This window comes from Tachypleus tridentatus, chromosome 11 (genome assembly GCF_004210375.1).
Source record: "Tachypleus tridentatus isolate NWPU-2018 chromosome 11, ASM421037v1, whole genome shotgun sequence".
NCBI classification, from domain to species: Eukaryota; Metazoa; Arthropoda; class Merostomata; order Xiphosura; family Limulidae; genus Tachypleus; species Tachypleus tridentatus.
The window spans coordinates 69,885,528-69,905,854 of NC_134835.1; the positions used below are offsets into that span (position 1 = coordinate 69,885,528).

General features: G+C 36.4%; 1 protein-coding gene across 1 annotated transcript in view; it reads left to right on the plus strand.

Annotated features, from left to right (window-relative positions):
* LOC143231375 (protein phosphatase 1 regulatory subunit 12B-like) overlaps positions 1–20,327 on the plus strand; it is a 120,404-nt gene that overhangs the window by 22,539 nt on the left and 77,538 nt on the right. The window contains exon 2 of the mRNA XM_076465920.1: positions 20,048–20,178. Coding sequence (XP_076322035.1) covers positions 20,048–20,178 — 131 coding nt within the window. The remainder of the gene's footprint in view (positions 1–20,047; positions 20,179–20,327) is intronic.

The window sequence follows — 20,327 nt, forward strand, 5'->3', positions numbered from 1 at the left end:
TGTTTGTTTTTAAAATTTCGCACAAAGCTATCTGCGCTAGCAGCCCCTAATTTAGCAGTGTAACACTAGAGGGAAGGTCGCTAGTCATCACCACCCACCGCCAACTCTTGGGCTACTCTTTTACCAACGAATAGTGGGATTGACTATCACGTTATAACGCCTCTACGGCTGAAAGGGCGAGCATGCTTGGTGTGACGGGAATTTGAACCCGCGATCCTCGAATTACGAGTCGAGTGCATTTACCACCTGGTCATGCCGGGCCTTTATTTCAGTTAGCTATGAAAGGTAAGGTTAGGAAATATGGGATGGTAGTACTTGCTCTGTCATTTTTGACACGCTATACGCTAGTAAGATGATAAAATGACGATAAAAACCAACTGCTCGACTTTATAAGAGTTGATTGTTAATGTTTGTGACCAGGAAGCTGCTTTCCTTCTAGTCTGTCAGTTTAAAACTCTGAAAGAGTTAATCGCGTTATAAGACATTATGTTGAGCCTGTTTAAAATGTAGGATGGCTATGCCTATGTAACCCTTGGTGTAACTCTCAGCGAAAATTATGAAACAAACAATATGATGAACAAACCCTATGTACGAAAACTATGAATATTCATGATGTTAGAAAAATAAGTAGGTTCAAGAAGTCCTAAAATAAAAACCTGTAACCAGAGCACTTTCTAAAGATGACCCTTTCTTCTTCAGGGATAAACTGGGAATGGTCCACGTTTTGAAAGCGCTTAGGATACAGGGTTTTTAACAATCTAATATATAATGTTAAAACTTTAGATGCATACCTGATATTAACATATGCATACTAACTTAGAAGTTCGTGTTATGTTTTTCCCTGCAATACTTAGCGAGAACGTATTAACATATCGCAACCTCATAGTTGGAGTTTTATCAGCGCTAGGTTATGTTGAAATAAATGTTATGTTGGTTTTCAAAGTAACTTTAACTTAGCATGTACATACTATATGTATATTAGTAAGTATATAAGTATAACTTAGCATATACATACTTTTAATTTTCATTGTGAAAGTTCAGTTATTTGCTTAATGAACAAGTTCATAACGTCGTTAATAAACATTCTAGAATGTTGAAAAGGTTTGTTACTTATTACGATTTATCTTGGTCAATTCTCTAGTTTATTACGAACTGACATAACCTGAAACTGAGTTAAATTGTAGTTTAGAAAGTAATTAAATGTTATGTATCGAATTGATTATATTCGTCAACAAGACTGTATTAAGAAAGAAACCTGGGTTTATCAAATATATTAATATAGAAACAAGAATATAATTCATAAGAATGGTTATTAGAGATAATTAATATACAAAAGTTTTACAAACTTGCAAACAAAATTAAGTCTTCTATCTGATCTGAAATTTTCTTTATCCTGCCAATGGTTCACAATGAACGAATTCATTTCGAGTTGATATTGGCACAATTTAATTAACGGGTAGCTAACTATCTCTTCGCGGATCACACGCGACTTTAAGCAGTAAGTTACATAGTTACTCGTAAAAATACTAATATAGGATGGTAATTGCTGAAATCTATAAACGTTTCTGGTCAAATTTATGAAATTCCTGATCAATAAGCGTTAATCATAGTGCTGCAGTTTCACAGCTTTATGAGCTCGGCATGGCCACGTGGTTTCATAATCTTAGAGTCGCGGGCTTGAATCCTCGTCGTACCAAACATGCTCGCCCTTTCAGCCGTGGGGGCGTTATGTTACGGTCAATCCCACTATTCATTGGTAAAAAAGTAGCTTAAGAGTTGGAGACGGTACTGATGACTAGCTGCCTTCCTTCTAGAATTAAACTGCTAAATTAAGTACGTCTAGTGCAGATAGCCCTCATATAGCTTTGCGCGAAATTAAAAAACAACAACAAATAAACCGAGCTTTACAGTATACCAACGGTAGTAAACGATGTATTGTCTCTTGACACCTCGTGGTTATGTTGTATAAGCATTAGGCGAATTTCAAGAAATTTCATCTGGTCCAACAGTTCTGACGATATAGTAGTGATTTTATGAAACTTCTATTGTTGATTCTTACACTCGGGTACCTTCTACAAGTTTAGTAAACAGACAGGAATTTCGCAATTCACATTTAACAATACAAGTTACGTCCATTTCTAAATATGTATTTAACTGAAACAAATACAGATATTGAAATAAGTATATAACAGTAAGTCTGTCAAGGGCTGCAGTAACAATGTGCAATTTTAGGAATGATTATAATGTAAAATATTTAGATTTTTTATTTATTTTACATTTTGATGAAAAATATAATTATATTTTGCATTTTGAACTACTGCTGAGTAACAGTACTTTTGTTCAAAGTGTATGAAAGGTTCGTATAAAGCGTCGTCTTTTTGGTATTTTCGTTATTACTCACAAATTTTAATTGTAAAGATGGCTATTTTATACTGTTTTAGCCCGTACGAGTGTAATTTTAACTAAAGCCTAATATAACTTTTACTTCGTTTCAAAATTGCTTCCCTGGTGTTTGAAAGGACTACATTTTGAGGAAGCTTGTTATATTTGCCTTAATGTGAAGGTTTATTTGTTTTTACATTTTACATTATGTTTAAAGTATACTAGTTTTTCAGCGAGACAAGTAGGAAGTGGCATATTAATTTTTCTTATTGCTTGAATTTAATTTGCACTACTTAATGTGTCTTATCACTGTGATTTTAGTGGTAAGATGCTCGACTCGCAATCTAAGGGTCGCGGATTCGTTTTCTCGTCACACAGAAAATGCTCTCTCCCTCAACCATTGTGATGTCCCATCAATCCCACTATTTGTTGATGAAAGAGTAGCCAAATAGTTGGCGATGGGCGATATTGATTATCTGCTTTCCCTCTAGTCTATCATTGCTAACTCAGGGATGGCTAGCACAGGTAACCCTTGTGTAGCTTTTCGCGAAATTCGAACAGACCAAACCACAGTGATTCCGAGGGAGGTAATTTGTAATGGTATATTGTTAACTTGGATATCATTGCTTCTTGTATATAAATTTGCAATACATAATTTATTAAAGCTATTACTAATTATAACCTTTCACTATTTGTGGTCAAGAGGTAAGCTTGAGATGGCTTATAATGTTAAAATTCATGGCTCTGTACTCACGATGGGCATGCTGTAAATAGCCTGCGTGCAGATTTGTGCTTAAAATTTTACCAAAAACATTAAGTCCTAAAAATAATATTTTGGAATGGAAATGTAAAACGTTTTTTTGATCGAAACGTCACACATTGTACCCAAAGTAGTGTGAATTAATTTCGTCACAGGATTCATAAATGATAAATTTAATATTTTACTTGGTTATGGAACGTAATCTGTATAAGGGTGAGACTGTGTTCACGTTCTTCAACAAATAGTTCTCTGGCTAACCAATTATATACAGTAACTAACTTATCAATATAAATCAACCTTACTTTGCAAAGAAACGTGAAAATTCCAAATTAACAAGTGGCTGGTTACAAATAGTTTATCTCTGTACGTGTGAGTTTGGTTATTTCTTTAGGTTAAAAAAATGTTTATGCTATTTAAAATTAACAACAAATATAAGGGATTTAAAAAATGTTGAGCACTTAAAGAGCGAAGTTTTAAACAGGAATGACCTCTGGATTTTTCACAATAACAGTGGAACAGGATGATATCTATTGTCCATCTGTCCAGATGTTGTTGGATGTGCCATGCGTAATTAATTATTAACCCCCGATATATTCGTCTAAGTTTTTAAAAAAGTTTATTATGCTCATATTATGCTATGGTAAACATAGGTTTTTGAAGGTTTTGGTTGCTTATTGTGTACAACAGATGTTATTAGTAATTTAAAAATGTGAAGAGAATGTAAATCTCATTTGTATAAACTTGTTTTTCTGTCACAGAACAAAAATATGTATTTGTTGCGCTCCTTCTAGGCATTTAAGTGGTAGCTTCAGTGATTGCTTATTTTTATACATGATACCTGCAAATTACCCCCAAAATCATAAATCGTATATCTGAACGCTAATTACTTTTAAAATTCAGAAAAACCTTGCATGCCTCGCAGTACTGCTTCACTTTTGAAACTACTAATTCTATCTGTAAAATGTTTAAACAACTATATTCAAGTACAGATATAGAATTTTATTTCTAAAGAAAACTTTCTTTGTACCTGTACACATTTCAAGTTATTATAATTGAGTTAATCCTGTTATTTGCAGAAGTATATTTAAGACTCGAAATTTTATATTTAAGAAAAAAATCTGTTACAAACGAACGGGTCGCCTGTGATACGGTTCTTTTTGTATTCTTTGCAGTCACCATCTGTATTTGTGTATTATAGTTGTAGACAGTTGTGGTACTTTAAGTGTAGGCCATTTAATTGAGCTATTTTTAAGTTGTTCAAAAACAGTTTGGAATGATAGACACGCCAGCCTCTTAAGAAAAGGTGATACACATTTCCTGGTGCTTGTTTTGTAGTTATAAGAAAATGATACTGCTTTTAAGTTGGGTGAGCATAGTACAGAAAGAGTTGAAGATATTATAATTATTGTGAGAACAGTTAATTCCCTTGGTAGCAAGACTGAAAGGTTGCTAATACTTTTTAAAAGTACAGGAGAGACCTGAACTGTTTACAGAACTGTTAATTCTACGTTTTTTAAAATTGCCTTTTCATATTTAGACTTCAGCAAGAATTAATAACTTCTCGTTATCTGGAGACTAGTAATTTAGAGTGCATCACATTATACAGATACTAGCTTACTGAAAACAAAGGACATAGTTCTTGAAAATTAAGCAGAAATAAATCCTAGCTTTAAAAAGCATCTTGGTTATTGAATAATATGAATTAGCGAAGGAGAAACTGTAAATATTACAAGTCGTTTCGCCCGTTTGTTTGTGTTTTGAATTTCGCGCAGATCTACAAGAGGGCTATCTGCACTAGCCGTTCCTAATTTAATGGTGAAAGACCAGAGGGAAGGCAGTTAGTCATCACCAACTAACCTCACTTGAGCTATTCGTTTACAACGAATAGTGCGATTGATTGTGCGTTATAACAACCCCATCGCTGAAAGAGCAAGTATGTTTGATGAGACGGGAATTCGAACCCGCTACCCTCAGATTATACTGGGGAACACTCATTTTGTTGCATTTAAAAAAAGACCTTTCTATAGTCAATTTGAGTGTGTTGATTTCAAATTTGAAGTCGGTTTTTGTCTACAGATTTTATGCAATTTGACATTTTTATTTATTTTTTAATTTTTCGTTATTATAGGAAATTATAGGAATAGCTTATCAATTTGTTTGTGTATTTTATTCAGGTAGGAATTTGCGTTTGTAACTTTTGCGTTTGTACACTTCATCTGGACAATCTCGTTTAATGCTCCAGCAGTAGTCAGCCGTCATACTTTTGTCCCAGCACCCTTGGTAGCGTTCTTCCATGACCTTTAGGTCTTGGTGGAATCGTTCTCCTTGTTCGTCACTCACAGCCCCCAGGTTGTCAGGGAACTTATCAAGGTGGCTGTTCAAAAAATGAAGCTTGATGCTCATGTTGCACCCGAGATCACGAAAAGCGAGGAGCATTCTGTTCACAATTTCACTGTAGTTCTCCGCCTTATTGTTTCCAAGGAAGTTCTGAACGACTGCCACAAAGGATAACCATGCTGCCTTTTCTAAAGCGGTCATCTTAGCAACAAACTGATCATCACAAATTAGGGTTCGAATCTGTGGGCCATCAAACACGCCTGCTTTGATCTTCTCAAATGATAACCCTGGTAAAACTGTGATGATGTGTTGAAAACATTCACCTTCGGTTTCCAGTGCCTTGACAAATTGCTTCATAAAACCTAATTTGATGTGAAGAGGAGGAAAGATGATCTTATCTCTGCTTACAATTGGGTCTTGTATGATATTTGGCATGCCTGCTTCAAGGGTGTCACGAATAGGCCAGTCCTTCTGGACCCAATGTCTGTCTCGTGCTCGGCTGTCCCACATACAGAGGAAACATGGAAACTTGGTGAAACCTTTCTGTTGTCCAAGAAGAAAGTTGACCATCTTTAAGTCTACACAAATGATCCAATTGTGCTCATGATATTTTAATAAGTCCATGACCATTCTCATATCATCATAGTCTTCCCGCAAATGCACTGAGTGACCGACAGGTACTGCTCCATAAACATTCCCATTATGTAAAAGAACACACTTTAGACTGCATTTTGAACTGTCTAAAAGAGTCTCCATTCAGCAGGACTATAGTAAGGTACACCCAGTTCTTTGAGAAGCCCTTGGATGTCATGGCAGTAAACAAACTGTCTGTCTTCTGAAAAGAAGGTCACTAAAAGCTGGTCACGCTTTCTGAAATATGATACTCTAACAGAGTGATCAACAAGATTTCTGCCTTGTAATCTTGATGCCAAAAGCTCTGCTGCTTTCTTTGAAAGACCTAAATCCCGCACTAAATCATTCAGTTCAGCCTGGGGAAGAGGCTTGGGGACGGGGAAAGGTTCAGTGTCTGAAGAACAGTTCTCCGATTGTGTACACTTTTCTGACAATTCACTGTCACAACTGTCTTGTTCGCTTGTATCATGTCCAATGTCTTTATCGTCCAATGAAGGCAAGCCTTTGAAAACTGGAACAGGAACTTCTTCAGAGTGCGGAGCAGGCCGAATAGCTGAGGGAATGTTCGAATACGTAATCTTATGTCGGTTTTTTCTTCCCAACACCCGTTGTGTTTACCATGCAGAAATAACAGTCAGTTACATGGTTGGTGGGTTCGCGCCAAATCATTGGAACACCAAAAGGCAGACCATTGCGTTTTCCTTTGGTCCAGTCTCGAAGCATTTCCTCACAATTGTGGCACACAACATGAGGAGCCCCATTGCTTGTCTTGATCACCAAGATGAACTTCAAAATATGCCTTATAGGCACGCTTGACGAACGAGTATATGTTACGTCTCTGACGATTGAGTGTGTAGCATCCACATATGTAGCAGAAGGCATCAGGCTTGTTTCTGCAATGATATCTATTTTTGGAAGCCGTGTTTGATCTGAAATAAAAGAAGAATGATCAAAATATTAGAAGCTATCTATATATATGGACGTGAAAATGCTTATACATGGTTTACGCAAGTTCACATTTGTACAATTTCATTAACCTCAAATTGCATAAAAACTAGAGCTTGTAAAGAAAAACTAATATCAGATTTGAAATCAGCGCCTAAAACTCCTTCAGAATCAGTTAAAATATCCAATGCAACTCAAAGTTACTGAAAAAGTGTTCCCCAGTGAATTTTATGAGTCAAGCACCCTATCCACCTGACCATGCCGGGCACGTTTTACTTCTTAGAACTGCATAGCCAACAAGACGTCTCAATACAAGCTACGTTACAAACAAGTATAAACTTTAAGATACATTTAATTGACTTTTTTATTATTGGTCTTATACCTACAGGGGAAAAAACATCAGCAGCTTTCAGTCATTTAAATACACCAAAATTAAGACCTTAACCCCCCGAAAGTTTGAGGGCTTATAACGCTAAAACTCGGGTCTCGATACCAACGGGTGGGTAGAAAACAGATATCACATTGTGTAGGTTTGTGCATGACAACGAACACAACAACAAAACTTCGTATTTACACAGAATAAAAAATACGTGTAATAAATGTAAATATTTATTCAATAGTCATGTACAGCTATAAATACTGTACTAATTTTTAAAAAGCAAATTATGAGGCTGCTACCATAGTGGTCAAACACTACGGAACCTATAATATAACAAAGATCCCCCCAACTTCTCTGTTATCATCGAATTTAATGTGGATAACAACAAGCTGAATACGGAATTGTGATGTTGGATTAGAACTTAAGTGGATAAAAAGTTTTTTTTCCCCCGAGAAACATTGACCACAAAAGTGAATATTTTGTGAAAAAAAACCCGTCACCTATTACAGTTACCTATCATTCAGGTTTACAGAACCCTTCTAAGTACGCCATTTTCTCCAATAACTGTAGTTTTTAATCGTATTTGAATTGACTGCTTTTAATTTATGGCTTATCCCATATTTTATTGCAACCATAAAAAAATATACTCTTGTTATTCTGTATTATTAATATTGTACATGTGCAGAAAGATAATTAAAGTGTTTAAATAGAAAATTAGTAAATATTAAATAAACACTGCTAAGATAATGTCAGATTTGTGCTTTTATTATATGAATAACGACATCACCTATTTCTGTTGACAATATTTTAGTAACTTTTGTGTACATGTATGAATCCCAGTGTGTCAGTGTTACCGTGCCCTTAGCTGTATGATATTATGTCTTATGTTATTAATGTAACTCTGTATGTGCTCTCTAGTGGTTCAGCGGTGTGAGAGCTTATAGCACTAAAAATAGAGCTTCGATACCTGTAATGGGCAAAACACACACAGCCTATTGTTTAGCCTTGTGCATAACAAACAATATTTCCGTACACCTCTTAACGACTTAGAATAAAGAAGCATTTATTCATACGACACCTAGCGGTAAAGTGTTGAGTTTTAAGTAGCAGTCGAAAAGAGGATCTTGTTTAATATCCTGGCGAGGGATGTCTGTATTCATGAGTTTATACTTGTTAAATGTAGAGTTAGTTATTTGTGCCTATTCTCTTTACTTGATTTCTAGGCCAATTTAGTTTCCTAAGGTTATTCAGTGATAAAAAACAGTTTGTTTAAATTTATCTTAGAAAAATGTAATACTTGTACGACTTTGTTATTAATACTGGCAGTTTTTACTTTCTTATGAATTTACCGACTATCTTTGACGTGTCTATGGAAAAGTGTCCCGGCATCGGTACGCTGTATTTGTATCTAGTGGGATCTGTAAAACATTAGTCAGTGCGAAAAAAGAAATCTTTAAATATATGTTATATGTCTTTCACACTAACACATTACCCAACAAATTGACAAAGGCACGTTTGCGTTCGTTGATTTACTTACGCAACAACCATACCGTTTGAACGTAATTGCTGTGATCCTTGAAAAGATAGTATGTGCACGTCATGACCCGGACTTTTTTTGTTTGTTTACATTATTTTGAATTTACCTTTTCACTTCGAAGCTGTTACCAATAAAGTTTACATGAAATTATTTTGGTACTTTACTACTGTGACAGCACTTTTCAGTTTTAATTATTTTTTCCCAACCTATTTTAAAATGCAGTATTTGGCATTTCACTAAAAATAATTATCACTATAATTTCAAAGTCGTTGTCAAAAACATTTATTTTCATATTTACTGAGTTTTACATAATATAAAATACAATATTTTTTTTTATTGTATACATGTTGCAATGCACCTCGAAATCTTCCCATATAATATTATTCTCTATAAATAACTCCATATACTACTCCATTCCATTCCCAGGTTGTAGCTACAGCTTGGAATAAAAGAAATTTTAAATATCTCAATTAAAGGCTAACTTACTTTGAAATAATGGTATTATAACAAATGTTTAGCTATCTTTAGAATAATTGTGAAAGAAAACATTAAATGTATCAGTTAAACCAGTCATTGAAAAATCATCTTAGGATTGGGATTTAAAATGAGTGATACAGTTGGTTTTCAGTTTGATCATTTCTTTGATAAACAGAACTAGAGGGATTTTGGAATTTCAACAATATTATGAAAGAAATATAAAGAATAGACTAAATATCTCACTTAAATCACAAAAGATAGAATTGTAATCTAATATAAAAAGAAATTTGTTAACTGATTGGCAATTGATCCCAGTGTAATTGAAGTTAAAGATGTTGAAACAAATTTTTTATAAAGCATAATTTTTTCTTTGAATGTTTTTATATTTTGTGTGTAACTAATATCTTAAAATTATAAGCATTAAATGGTTAACGTTTATGTCAGAGCTAGAGACGTCACACCAAATTAGATATATCTTATTCACTCAGAAGTGTGGGTTTAACAAATCAAAACTAGTACTTGTGTTTGTTTGACTAAGTGAAGGTTTATTATCAGATGGTAATGTAATAATGAAATAATTTAAAAACAGGAAATATATTTTAAAAACTTGAAAGTTATTGGAATTAAAATTAAGAAGGAAGATACTCAGAAAAACAAAATGAATGAAACACAATTAAGTAAGACAATTTGCAAAACATAGGTTAAAACATTGCTGTAATTTTCAGAAGGAAAAAAAAGGGCAAATACATTACTCTATCATGCTATTGGTCAGGATTGTACAAAAATTATTAAAAAATGAGGAAATTAATTAATTCAGCACATAAATAAATTGTTCGTCTTCAGAGCTGATAGATAACTGAAATTTCAAAACCAATTAGAATTTAGTCAACTTTCCCTGATTAATTTAGAGGTTTTTGGTTTTCACTTTTAATAAAGCTACCATTAATTCCACATCATTTGATTTTTATAGTTCAGAAAGTATGTAGCAGAATTAAGTATCCATGGAGATAGCTAATGCATTAAAGACCTTTTCATATTTGCTCTGAAGAAGAAAGTTCCACATTTCAAAAACACTGTTTATAGTTTATAGGGTTTTTATCATTTTATGTTAAAACTTTTTGAATCTGTGTATTTTTCCACCACATGATCATATTTGCTCTGTTATGAATAATGTATTATTATTTCTTATACTACATTATTTACAAGTGTGAAACTGGTGTTTCATCATAAGGGATATTTTGCCCTGCTGAAATAGTCCACAGATGAAAAATTTGAGAATCACTGTTCTAGAACTTATATATATATATATAATATAAAAACTAATGCAAAGAGGAGAGTACTGTGTATACTATACAGATAATTAGTAATGTAAAATGTATATGTTAAAGGTGTTTTTATAATCAAATTGGTTTCACAAGATAGGCATGTACATATTGTAAGTACTGTAATTATCTGTGAGCTAGAAAATAGTGTTCATAAAGTGGAAAATTTGTGTTACCCAGCCATATTTTGAGAACAAATTTTGAACAAGAAACATGAAAGATTCTACATGAATACATCTTTAATATTATTACCATGGCTAATCAGAAACTTGTCAAACTCACACTACTAAAATCTGTCAGCATATATACTTCTAAAAATGAAACAAGCAGAGGGTTAAGTATGTAATATAAAAATTATTTTGAATATAAAAATCAAGAATGCATGTAACAACCACAGCTAAAGTCCTGGTTTAATGAATTGTATAAGAAGTACATTTTGACATTCTATGGTGTTTTGTAGGTAGGGTGATGCCACTGAAAATTAATCACTATTGTGAGTGAAACCTAACATCTCTTTTCAATGCAAGATTTTCTTACATGTTAGATCATAAATATTTAGAATTTCCAAGTGGGGATACTCTTTGTACTTTATAGCATTGGAAAACAAAGGAATATAGATGAACTTGGGATACCAGGAGCATCAAGAAACCTGCAATAAGTTGTACCCCAGCTGTGATAAAGAAAGTGCAACTTCTTGTAACAGGTGAAAATCCATGAACACAAAGGTCAATGGTAAAAGCCATCCACATGTGTCAATTAACAATATGCAAAGTAATGAAGAAGGATCTCTGTGTGGAAAATGATACAAGTATCTTCCACAATATATGTGTTCAATTATCAAATACCTCAAACAGCTAGAGAATGAAATGGACATTTATTATTTTCCATATGAAGACATACTGGTCAAGTTTCTAGATGAATGCCTATGAATTTTTGTGTGATCATTGTGTAATAATGGTTATTTGGAAGTTGTCCTTGTTCACTAGGTGGATTATGGAAAGCCTGCAGGGGGAGTGGTGAACCTTTTGCAATAGAAGCTATGTTGCAAGGCATTGGATGAAAAAGTCATCAGTTACAGCATGATCTGATGTGGCAACATGGGCTATTATTATATGGTGAGGCTCCAAAGTAGTTTTAACCTAAGGATGCATTGGTAATGAAATATACATAAATGCATATTAGAAGAATTAACGAGAGGAGTATTACAGTGGGAGGAGAGGCAAAAATAAGTTATTTGTTATAAACATAGTACATTAAGTAAACTTGTATAGAAAACAAAAGCCACTCAGTTGTTTGTTTAGGTATACAAGACTGTGGTTTGACCCATACTTTATTATGCTATTTTAAATTTCATTTAATTTTCCTAAATGATTGACAGATATATTTCTTTTCATTTTGGATAATATGATTTTAGGGTTAGTTACTTGAGGCAAGCCAAAACCAGTTGATTAAAGGAAGAGAATTAGCAAAGAGAAAATGGTGGCTGGTTTCAAGAGACCCAGGAGCAGTTCTAACCTGTGTGGAGATTATATAGGGATATTTTTAGAAACTGCTCATTCATTCCTTAAAAAATTGTATTATTTGCACAAAATTATCCATACACAATATATGCTAATACACTAGTTTAAAAGTAATTTCTGCTCTTACACTAACATTGCTGCTCACTGTAAACACAGTGCACTTAACAACCAATTAGTGCATGTGCATAACTGGGAAGTATCTTGATGCTGCAGTTTTTAAATTTCTGTCCATTACTGAGTGATGTGTTTTTGGATTGCACATATTGAAATATGTTTTTTCAAAGGAGTATAACACCAAAACTGACATAAACAAAAGTTCAGGTGTAAATGTTAAAAATATCCCATGAATCAACAACACTTTGAACTGCACAGTGCTCTAACAAAATGGGCATGCTCATGTCTCATGCTGTGACTAAAGTCATCATAGGGTTAATGTAATATACTCGTCTTCTGTGCTCAAGTTTTCTTGAGTTAGTTTATTCAACTGAGATTAACTTTTGGATATCACTCTTGATACTTGTGATTAAAAGCTTAATGGCTTTATTTGTTTGATTTAGAAACACTGTTTCCTAAGGTTTTCAACAATTTTTTTTTAGAATTTTGTGGACAGATGATAATTTAAGAATTTTATTACCACCTTATAAGATTGATGCTGAATGAATCTTATATGCCCATCTTTTGTGAAATATTTATTTGATACTGATTATGAAAATAATGAAAGCTTAGACATAATTCACTGAAGTTAAAATTTGTATCTTTGAATTATATTTTTATTATGTAAGTATTAGTATTTTAAGGATATTTTTAGCTCTAAATATTCCTTTATTTATGGAAGTCCCTCGGTGTGGATTCCTGTACGTGGTGAGGGGACCTCCCAGGGAAGGTTCTGTTCTATCTGGTTACCTTCTCTGGGATCTAAACATCCACCCACGTGTTTGTCGTGCGTGGCGACCCGTGAAGGGGAGGAGAGGATCCTGGTGGTTGAGGGTCCAACCCTAACACACCACTTTGGCCTCAAATTCCTGTAGACGGGCGGCCTTTGGGTGGCCCCCCTTGGGTCAATCAGCTGGTCCACTTGGGCTAGAGTCAACCAAGTACCAGTGTTGGAAGTTCTCAACGGGTGTTGTGGACATTGTGCCTGATGCTGGTGTTTGGGTATAGTGCTCACGAAACCCTGGCGTTGCTGCATTGTCCTTGCGTGACTTTGTAGTGCGTCCCCTTGTAGGGCTCCATGGTGGGTGGGGTCAGTGGGTACCGAAATTTTTTCTTTTTCCTATGGATCCTCTAAAAAATTTAAATAAAATTGTAAAAAACAGTCAATGGGTAGCGACCACGTCTTGAATACTCAGAACAGCAATCTTCAACATCAGTAACACACGTACCTCATTTTCTTATATTACATTCTCTTTTGGAAAAACCTTTAGGGCAAATGTCCCATTTTTTTATTCAAAAGAGACTAGAGGGACTTGCTGGCTTTCCAAAGTCAGTAAAGAAGCTTCGATCTGGAGACATATTGGTTGAAACATCCACATCCCAACACAGTGAACTCCTCTTGAATTCAAAGGCAATTGGGGATATACCTATTGAGGTTACACCCCATGCTACCTTGAATTCTTCATGAGGAGTTATTGTTGAAAGGATTTGAAGAACGCTCCCCAGTCAGAGATTCTCGCTGGTCTCTCCACTCAAGGAGTTTCTGCAGTGAGGCATCTCCACTGCAAAGATGGAATTACACTGCCAACAAATACCCTCGTTTTAACATTTACTTCACCACGTGCACCTGCCACCATCAAGGCAGGTTATCTCATTTGCAGGGTTCGCCATACATACCAAACCCTCTTCGATGTTTCCAATGTCAGAGATTCGCCACTCAAAGACATCCTGTCGTGGTTCCCTGACATGTGCTCGTTGTGGAGGCAAGGACCACGATGCCTATGACTGTGACATGAACCCACATTGCATAAACTGCAATGGTTCTCACCCCTCTTACTTTCATTCTTGCCCAAAATGGTTGGAGGAAAAAGAGATGCAGCGTTTGAAAATGACACATAACATTAGTTATCCTGAGGCTCTGAAATTGCTGTCCACAACTCCATCTCGGACATATGCTGCTGCACTTCATTCCACAACTACAGTGGGAGTGCAGACAGATCTCTCTGTGCCACCAAGAGAATCGTTTTCAAAACAAATGAAAAGCCTTTTGACCTCCGTGGTTAAAAAGGTTGATGAATCGACTTCCACACCCATCTCTGTTCCTCCCATACCTTCCAACAAACCTCAAGATCCACGTCCTTCAGTTTCAAATACAGGCATTTCTTCTGATACATCTTTTTCTCCCACCACAAGAAACAAAACAATTATTCGTTCGCATCCTTAGTCACTGGATTCCCCTTCCAATAACAAAAACCTGCCCACCCGACCCAGAGCAGGATCCATGGAGGTTGATAGACCTCCTCCGACTAAAGGCAGTAAAGAAAAAAGACGTGGTCGTAAACCTAAGGGTTCTCCAGCCACTTCACCTACCCGTTCTTAAAAATGGCCACCTTGATACAATGGAACTGTCGAGGTTTACGTTCTAATCTGGATGATATCAAAACGCTGATTGCTTCCTACCATCCTGTTTGTCTTTCTTTACAAGAAACATTTCTCAAAACTGCTGATACTGTCTCCATTCGGCAGTTTTCTCTGTACAGAAATGACAGGTTGTATGATGGTCGAGTACATGGAGGGGTGGCACTGTTGGTTGATCAACACGTGCCCACTCTGTCTTTGTCACTCAACACACCCTTCGAGGCTGTGGCCATCCGTGTCTCCTTGGGTCATACCATCACTGTTTGTTCTCTGTACCTGTCCCCTGGAGAGACATATGATCAATCAGATCTTGATGCTCTTGTTGAACAATTGCCATCTCCATTTCTAATCCTAGGGGATTTTAATGGACATCATCCCCTCTGGGGAAGTGCTATTATTGATGGGAGGGGCCGATCTGTAGAGCAGATGCTCTCTGATCACAATCTTTCTCTTTTCAATACTGGTTCTTCCACTTACTTTCATGCACCTAGTCAGTCCTTTACCGCTATTGATCTCTCAGTTTGTTCCCCTTCATTATTCTCCCATTTTTCATGGAGGGTTGACAGTAATCCACTAGGCAGTGATCATTTTCCGATCCTTTTGAGAGAGACTGGCCGTGGTCAATGCCACCCCTACCCGCGTGCCCCAGTGGAAGCTGGATCAGGCAGACTGGTCCACTTTCACTGCTCTCGCAGAACTTGATCCTGCCATCGTAAATCAGCCATCAATAGACGACTGTGTAGCAGCGGTAACTGACTGTATTACACATGCAGCTGCTCAGTGTATTCCTAAAACCTAGACACGTTTTCCACGATATCCTCGTCCGTGGTGGAATCCTGCTTGCCACTTAGCACGGAAGGCTCAAAAGTGGGCCTGGGATACTTTTCGTAGATATCCCACACTTTCAAACCAGGTTGCTTTCCAACGGGCCCGTGCACATGCTAGGTGGGTAAGACGTCAAAGCCAGAAGGAATCTTGGATTAAGTTCACAACCAGCATATCTTCTACCACCAGTTCCAAGATCATATGGGACAGGATTAGAAAGGTTAATGGGCACTACAATTCTGTCCCCCTCTCGATCTTACTCTCTGATGGTCAGGAGGTGACTGATGTTGAACATCGCTAACACTCTAGGTGAAAGCTTTTGCGGGTATCTAGCACTTCTGCTTGTTCCTCCACCTTCCTGGCCATCAAGACTCGGGCAGAGCGATCACCTCTTTCCTTCGAACTGACTGTTTCTTTGACTATAATTGTCCCTTTACCCTGGTGGAACTAAAAATGGCCCTTCATCGGTCTGCCAGTACGTCTGTTGGACCTGATGATATTCATTATGACATGCTGCACCATCTATCTCCTGCTTCTCTTGATGTCCTTCTGATTGTTTTCAACTGGATATGGCAGGAGAATGTTTTTCCTGATGCCTGGCGCCAGGCTATTATTTTACCTTTCTCTAAGCCAGGGAAAGATCCCGAGATTCCTTCAAACTACAGTCCAATTGCTTTGACGAGCTGTCTCTGTAAGACATTAGAAAGGATGGTTAATGCTCGTCTTGTTTGGTTCCTTGAATCAAACAACCTTCTCTCGCCCACCCAGTGTGGGTTCCGTTGACAGCACTCCACCACAGACCACCTAATTCGTCTTGAAACATCTATCAGAGAAGCCTTTCTAAACCGCCAACATCTTGTATCAATATTCTTTGACATTGAGAAGGCTTATGACACAACATGGAGGTATGACGTTTTGCGAGACCTCCATACATATGGGTTACGTGGCCATCTACCCATGTTTATTAAAAAATTGTTAATGGACAGGAGATTCCAAGTTTGTGTGGGTTCGACATTTTCCCGTTCTTTTGTACAGGAACTTGGAGTCCCTCAAGGCTGTGTATTGAGTGTTACACTCTTCAGTATAAATATAAATGCCATCACTGAACAACTCCCTCTCACTGTTGCGAATGGGCTGTATGTCGACGACTTTCATATCTCATGTCAGTCGTCAAACATGAGATATATTGAGCGGCAACTACAAACCGCCCATAATTGTGTACAGAAGTGGACTCTGGCGAATGGCTTTAATTTCTCTCTCTCCAAAACTGTATGCATGCACTTTTGCCGTCGACGGGTTATTCACCCTGATCCTGAACTTCATATCGGTGATGTTTTGCTGCCAGTGGTCCCGGAGACCAAGTTCTTGGGGCTTATCTTTGATTGTAAACTGACCTTTACACCACACTTAAAGCAGCTTTGGGTCAAATGCACAAGAGCACTGAACATCCTCTGTGTTCTCTCTTCTACCAGTTGGGGGCAGATCGCTGTTCAATGTTAAAGGTATATCATGCTTTTATTAGATCGAAACTCGATTATGGATCAATGGTCTATGGCTCTGCCAGACCCTCGGCCTTAAAGATGCTGGACCTCATTCATCACCAAGGACTTTGACTCTGCACTGGGGCTTTCTGTACCTCTCCAGTTCAAAGTATATACATTGAATCTCATGAACCTTCTCTACACCTTTGCTGTTTGCAACTATCTTTACAATATACTTCGAAACTTCATTCCTTACCAAAGCATCCCACCTGGAAATGTGTTTTCCTTCCTCGGTGGGCAGTACTTTTTCAGAACAGACGATCTGTCATTGCTCCGTTTGGCCTTCGCATCCGGGCGCAATTGGATGAATTGGGTCTGTCCTCGGATAACATTGCAGATTCTACAGGTTGGCCCATCCCACCATGGCTTATTACAGCCCCCAAATGTGACCTTTCTTTCAGTCACCTAAAAAAGGCAGATACTCCAGATTGGAAGTACCATCTTTTATTCAATGAATATCTTTCAAACAATCATTCAGTTCCCATTTATACAGATGGTTCAAAATCAGGTAATTCAGGGGGCTCTGCTATGGTTTGCTATGGGTCAGTAGTTGCGCGCAGAATCCCTTCTACAGCTTCTGTATTCACTGCTGAACTGTATGCCATATCTCTTGCCCTGGATCATATTGCAGCTGAGCAGTACTCTAACTGCACTATTTATACTGATTCGCTTAGTTCTATACTTGCCTTGGAATCGCTACACGTTAGCTCACATCCTATTCTCGCTGATATTCGAAACCGACTGGCCCATTTCTCATTAGCAGCTACTTCAATCCAGTTTTTCTGGATACCAGGCCATGTTGGTATTCGCGGGAATGAGCTTGCAGCTAAATATGTCTGCTTCAGCACCATCACTCCTATGCCTATTCCGTACATGGACTATGGTGTTGTCTTCGAGGCTCGGCTCTGTGCCAGCTGGCAGTCCACTTGATGTGAGCAACGTGACAACAAACTTTTTCAAATCAAACCCAAAATTGGACTTTGGCCATCTAGCTTCCGTAAAGTTCGGAAGGAGGAAGTTGTTCTCACTAGGCTACGCATTGGTCACAGTTTTTTAACTCATCATTTTCTTTTATCTGGAACTGATGCACCAATGTGTAGTTTGTGTAACACTCAAATCACTATCAGCCATGTTTTACTTTCTTGCCATCGTTACAATTCTCAATGACGGCAATATTTTAAACATATTTTTTCCCAGGGTCAGTCTGTAACATTGGACAGAGTTATTGGTGATGGTGACTCTGTCCACCTTGATAATGTTTTTAATTTTTTAATGGCCATTAATCTTTTTAATCTCATTTAAGTGTTGCATATTTATTCATTACACCTTTTTAATTGTGGTTCCTTTTTTACAGTTTTAATCTATCCTTCAATTTGACATTGGACAATGGCCAGAACATTAAATAACTCGACACCAGGACTGGAAAGGCCAACTTCAGGTGACTAACGCTACTGTTTGAACTATCCGTTTGAACTACTCGTTAGTCATCCTGGCGAGTTGTTGTTATACTTTTGCTGCATGTCATTTCACACTTTTACTACTTAACTTTTTAGTACTGGCCATATTGACTCATAACCCGGAACCAGGACTGGAAAGACCAACTTCAGGTGACTGACGGTGGTTTTTATACTTACCTGGCGGGTTATGATTATTACCATTCTGCTACATGTAGTTCTTTACAACTTTGTTGACTGGATGTCAACATTGTTTTTTACGCCATTTTCTGTTTTAATTGCCATTTTGCTTTTATCTTCAATTACTTTTACAAATTTTACTCCATTTACTTGACTTTTATCTTTTTACTGGACATTTGGCTACTCATTATTACGATTTTGCGAAGTGTCTTTTAAAACTTTTATTCTTTTACATTTTGATAATAGCTGCTATGACACATAACCCGGAACCAGGACTGGAAAGGCCAACTTCAGGTGATTGACGGTGGTTCTTGAACTTACCTGTTAGTCTTCCTGGCGGGTTATGATCATTACCATTTTGCTAGAGTAAATATTTTACAACTTTGAAGACTGGATGTCACCATTGGTTTTTACACCACTTTCTGTTTTAATTGCTGTTTTGTTTTTACCTTCATTTACTTTTACAAATTTTACTCCATTTACTTGACTTTATCTTTTTACTGGACATTTGGCTACTCATTGTTACAATTTTGCTATGTATCTTTTAAAAGTAATATTCTTTTACATTTTGATACTGGTTGCTATGACAGATAACCAGGACTGGAAAGACCAACTTCAGGTGATTGACGGTGGTTCTTGAACTTACCTGTTAGTCTTCCTGGCGGGTTATGATCATTACCTTTTTGCTAGAGTAAATACCTTACAACTTCTTATACTCTGCCTTCTATCTTAACATTGTATACCAGGTTTCAACATTGGTTTTATACTTTTTTGTTTTACCTTCATTTCCATTTATGTCTATTGCTACATTTATTTATTTATTTTATTTTTTTACATTTTTACCGAATGTCTGGCGCAGATAGCCTCGCTGCTTTGTGCCATAAAACACTAAATCAATCAATCAATTTATGGAAGTTATTTTTTAAAATTCAACTGTGTGTAATTTAATTTGAGTTGGAAAATTAATGCTTGTACTTTTTATTAAGGTTTGTTATTCTAGATGGGTTTTTAGAATAATGTTTTTACTTGACTTTTACCAAGGCCTTATGTTTAGATTGTTAAGGTAGTCAGTGAAATGTAAATCTGATGAGTTTTAAATGAGGTAACAGAAACGTGTTGTTTTTAATGTTTTATGTTTATCAGTAGTTATGGAGTTTAATTACGTTTTATTACATTTCTTTTAGGCATGCATTGATGATAATTTAAATATGGTAGAGTTTCTTGTGGAGCATGGTTGTGATGTTAATCATGGTGATAATGAAGGATGGACACCGTTGCATGCCACTGCTTCTTGTGGCTTTCTTAGTATAGCAAAGTAAGTACTGTGCTTTTTTAATGAATAAATTATAGTACTAATTTACATATCATTAAATGATATGTTTAAAAAGAGTTATATATTGCTTCAGTATTAAATGTGGAATATAGTACAATACTTGCCAGAACCTAGATTTTGAAGCAATTATT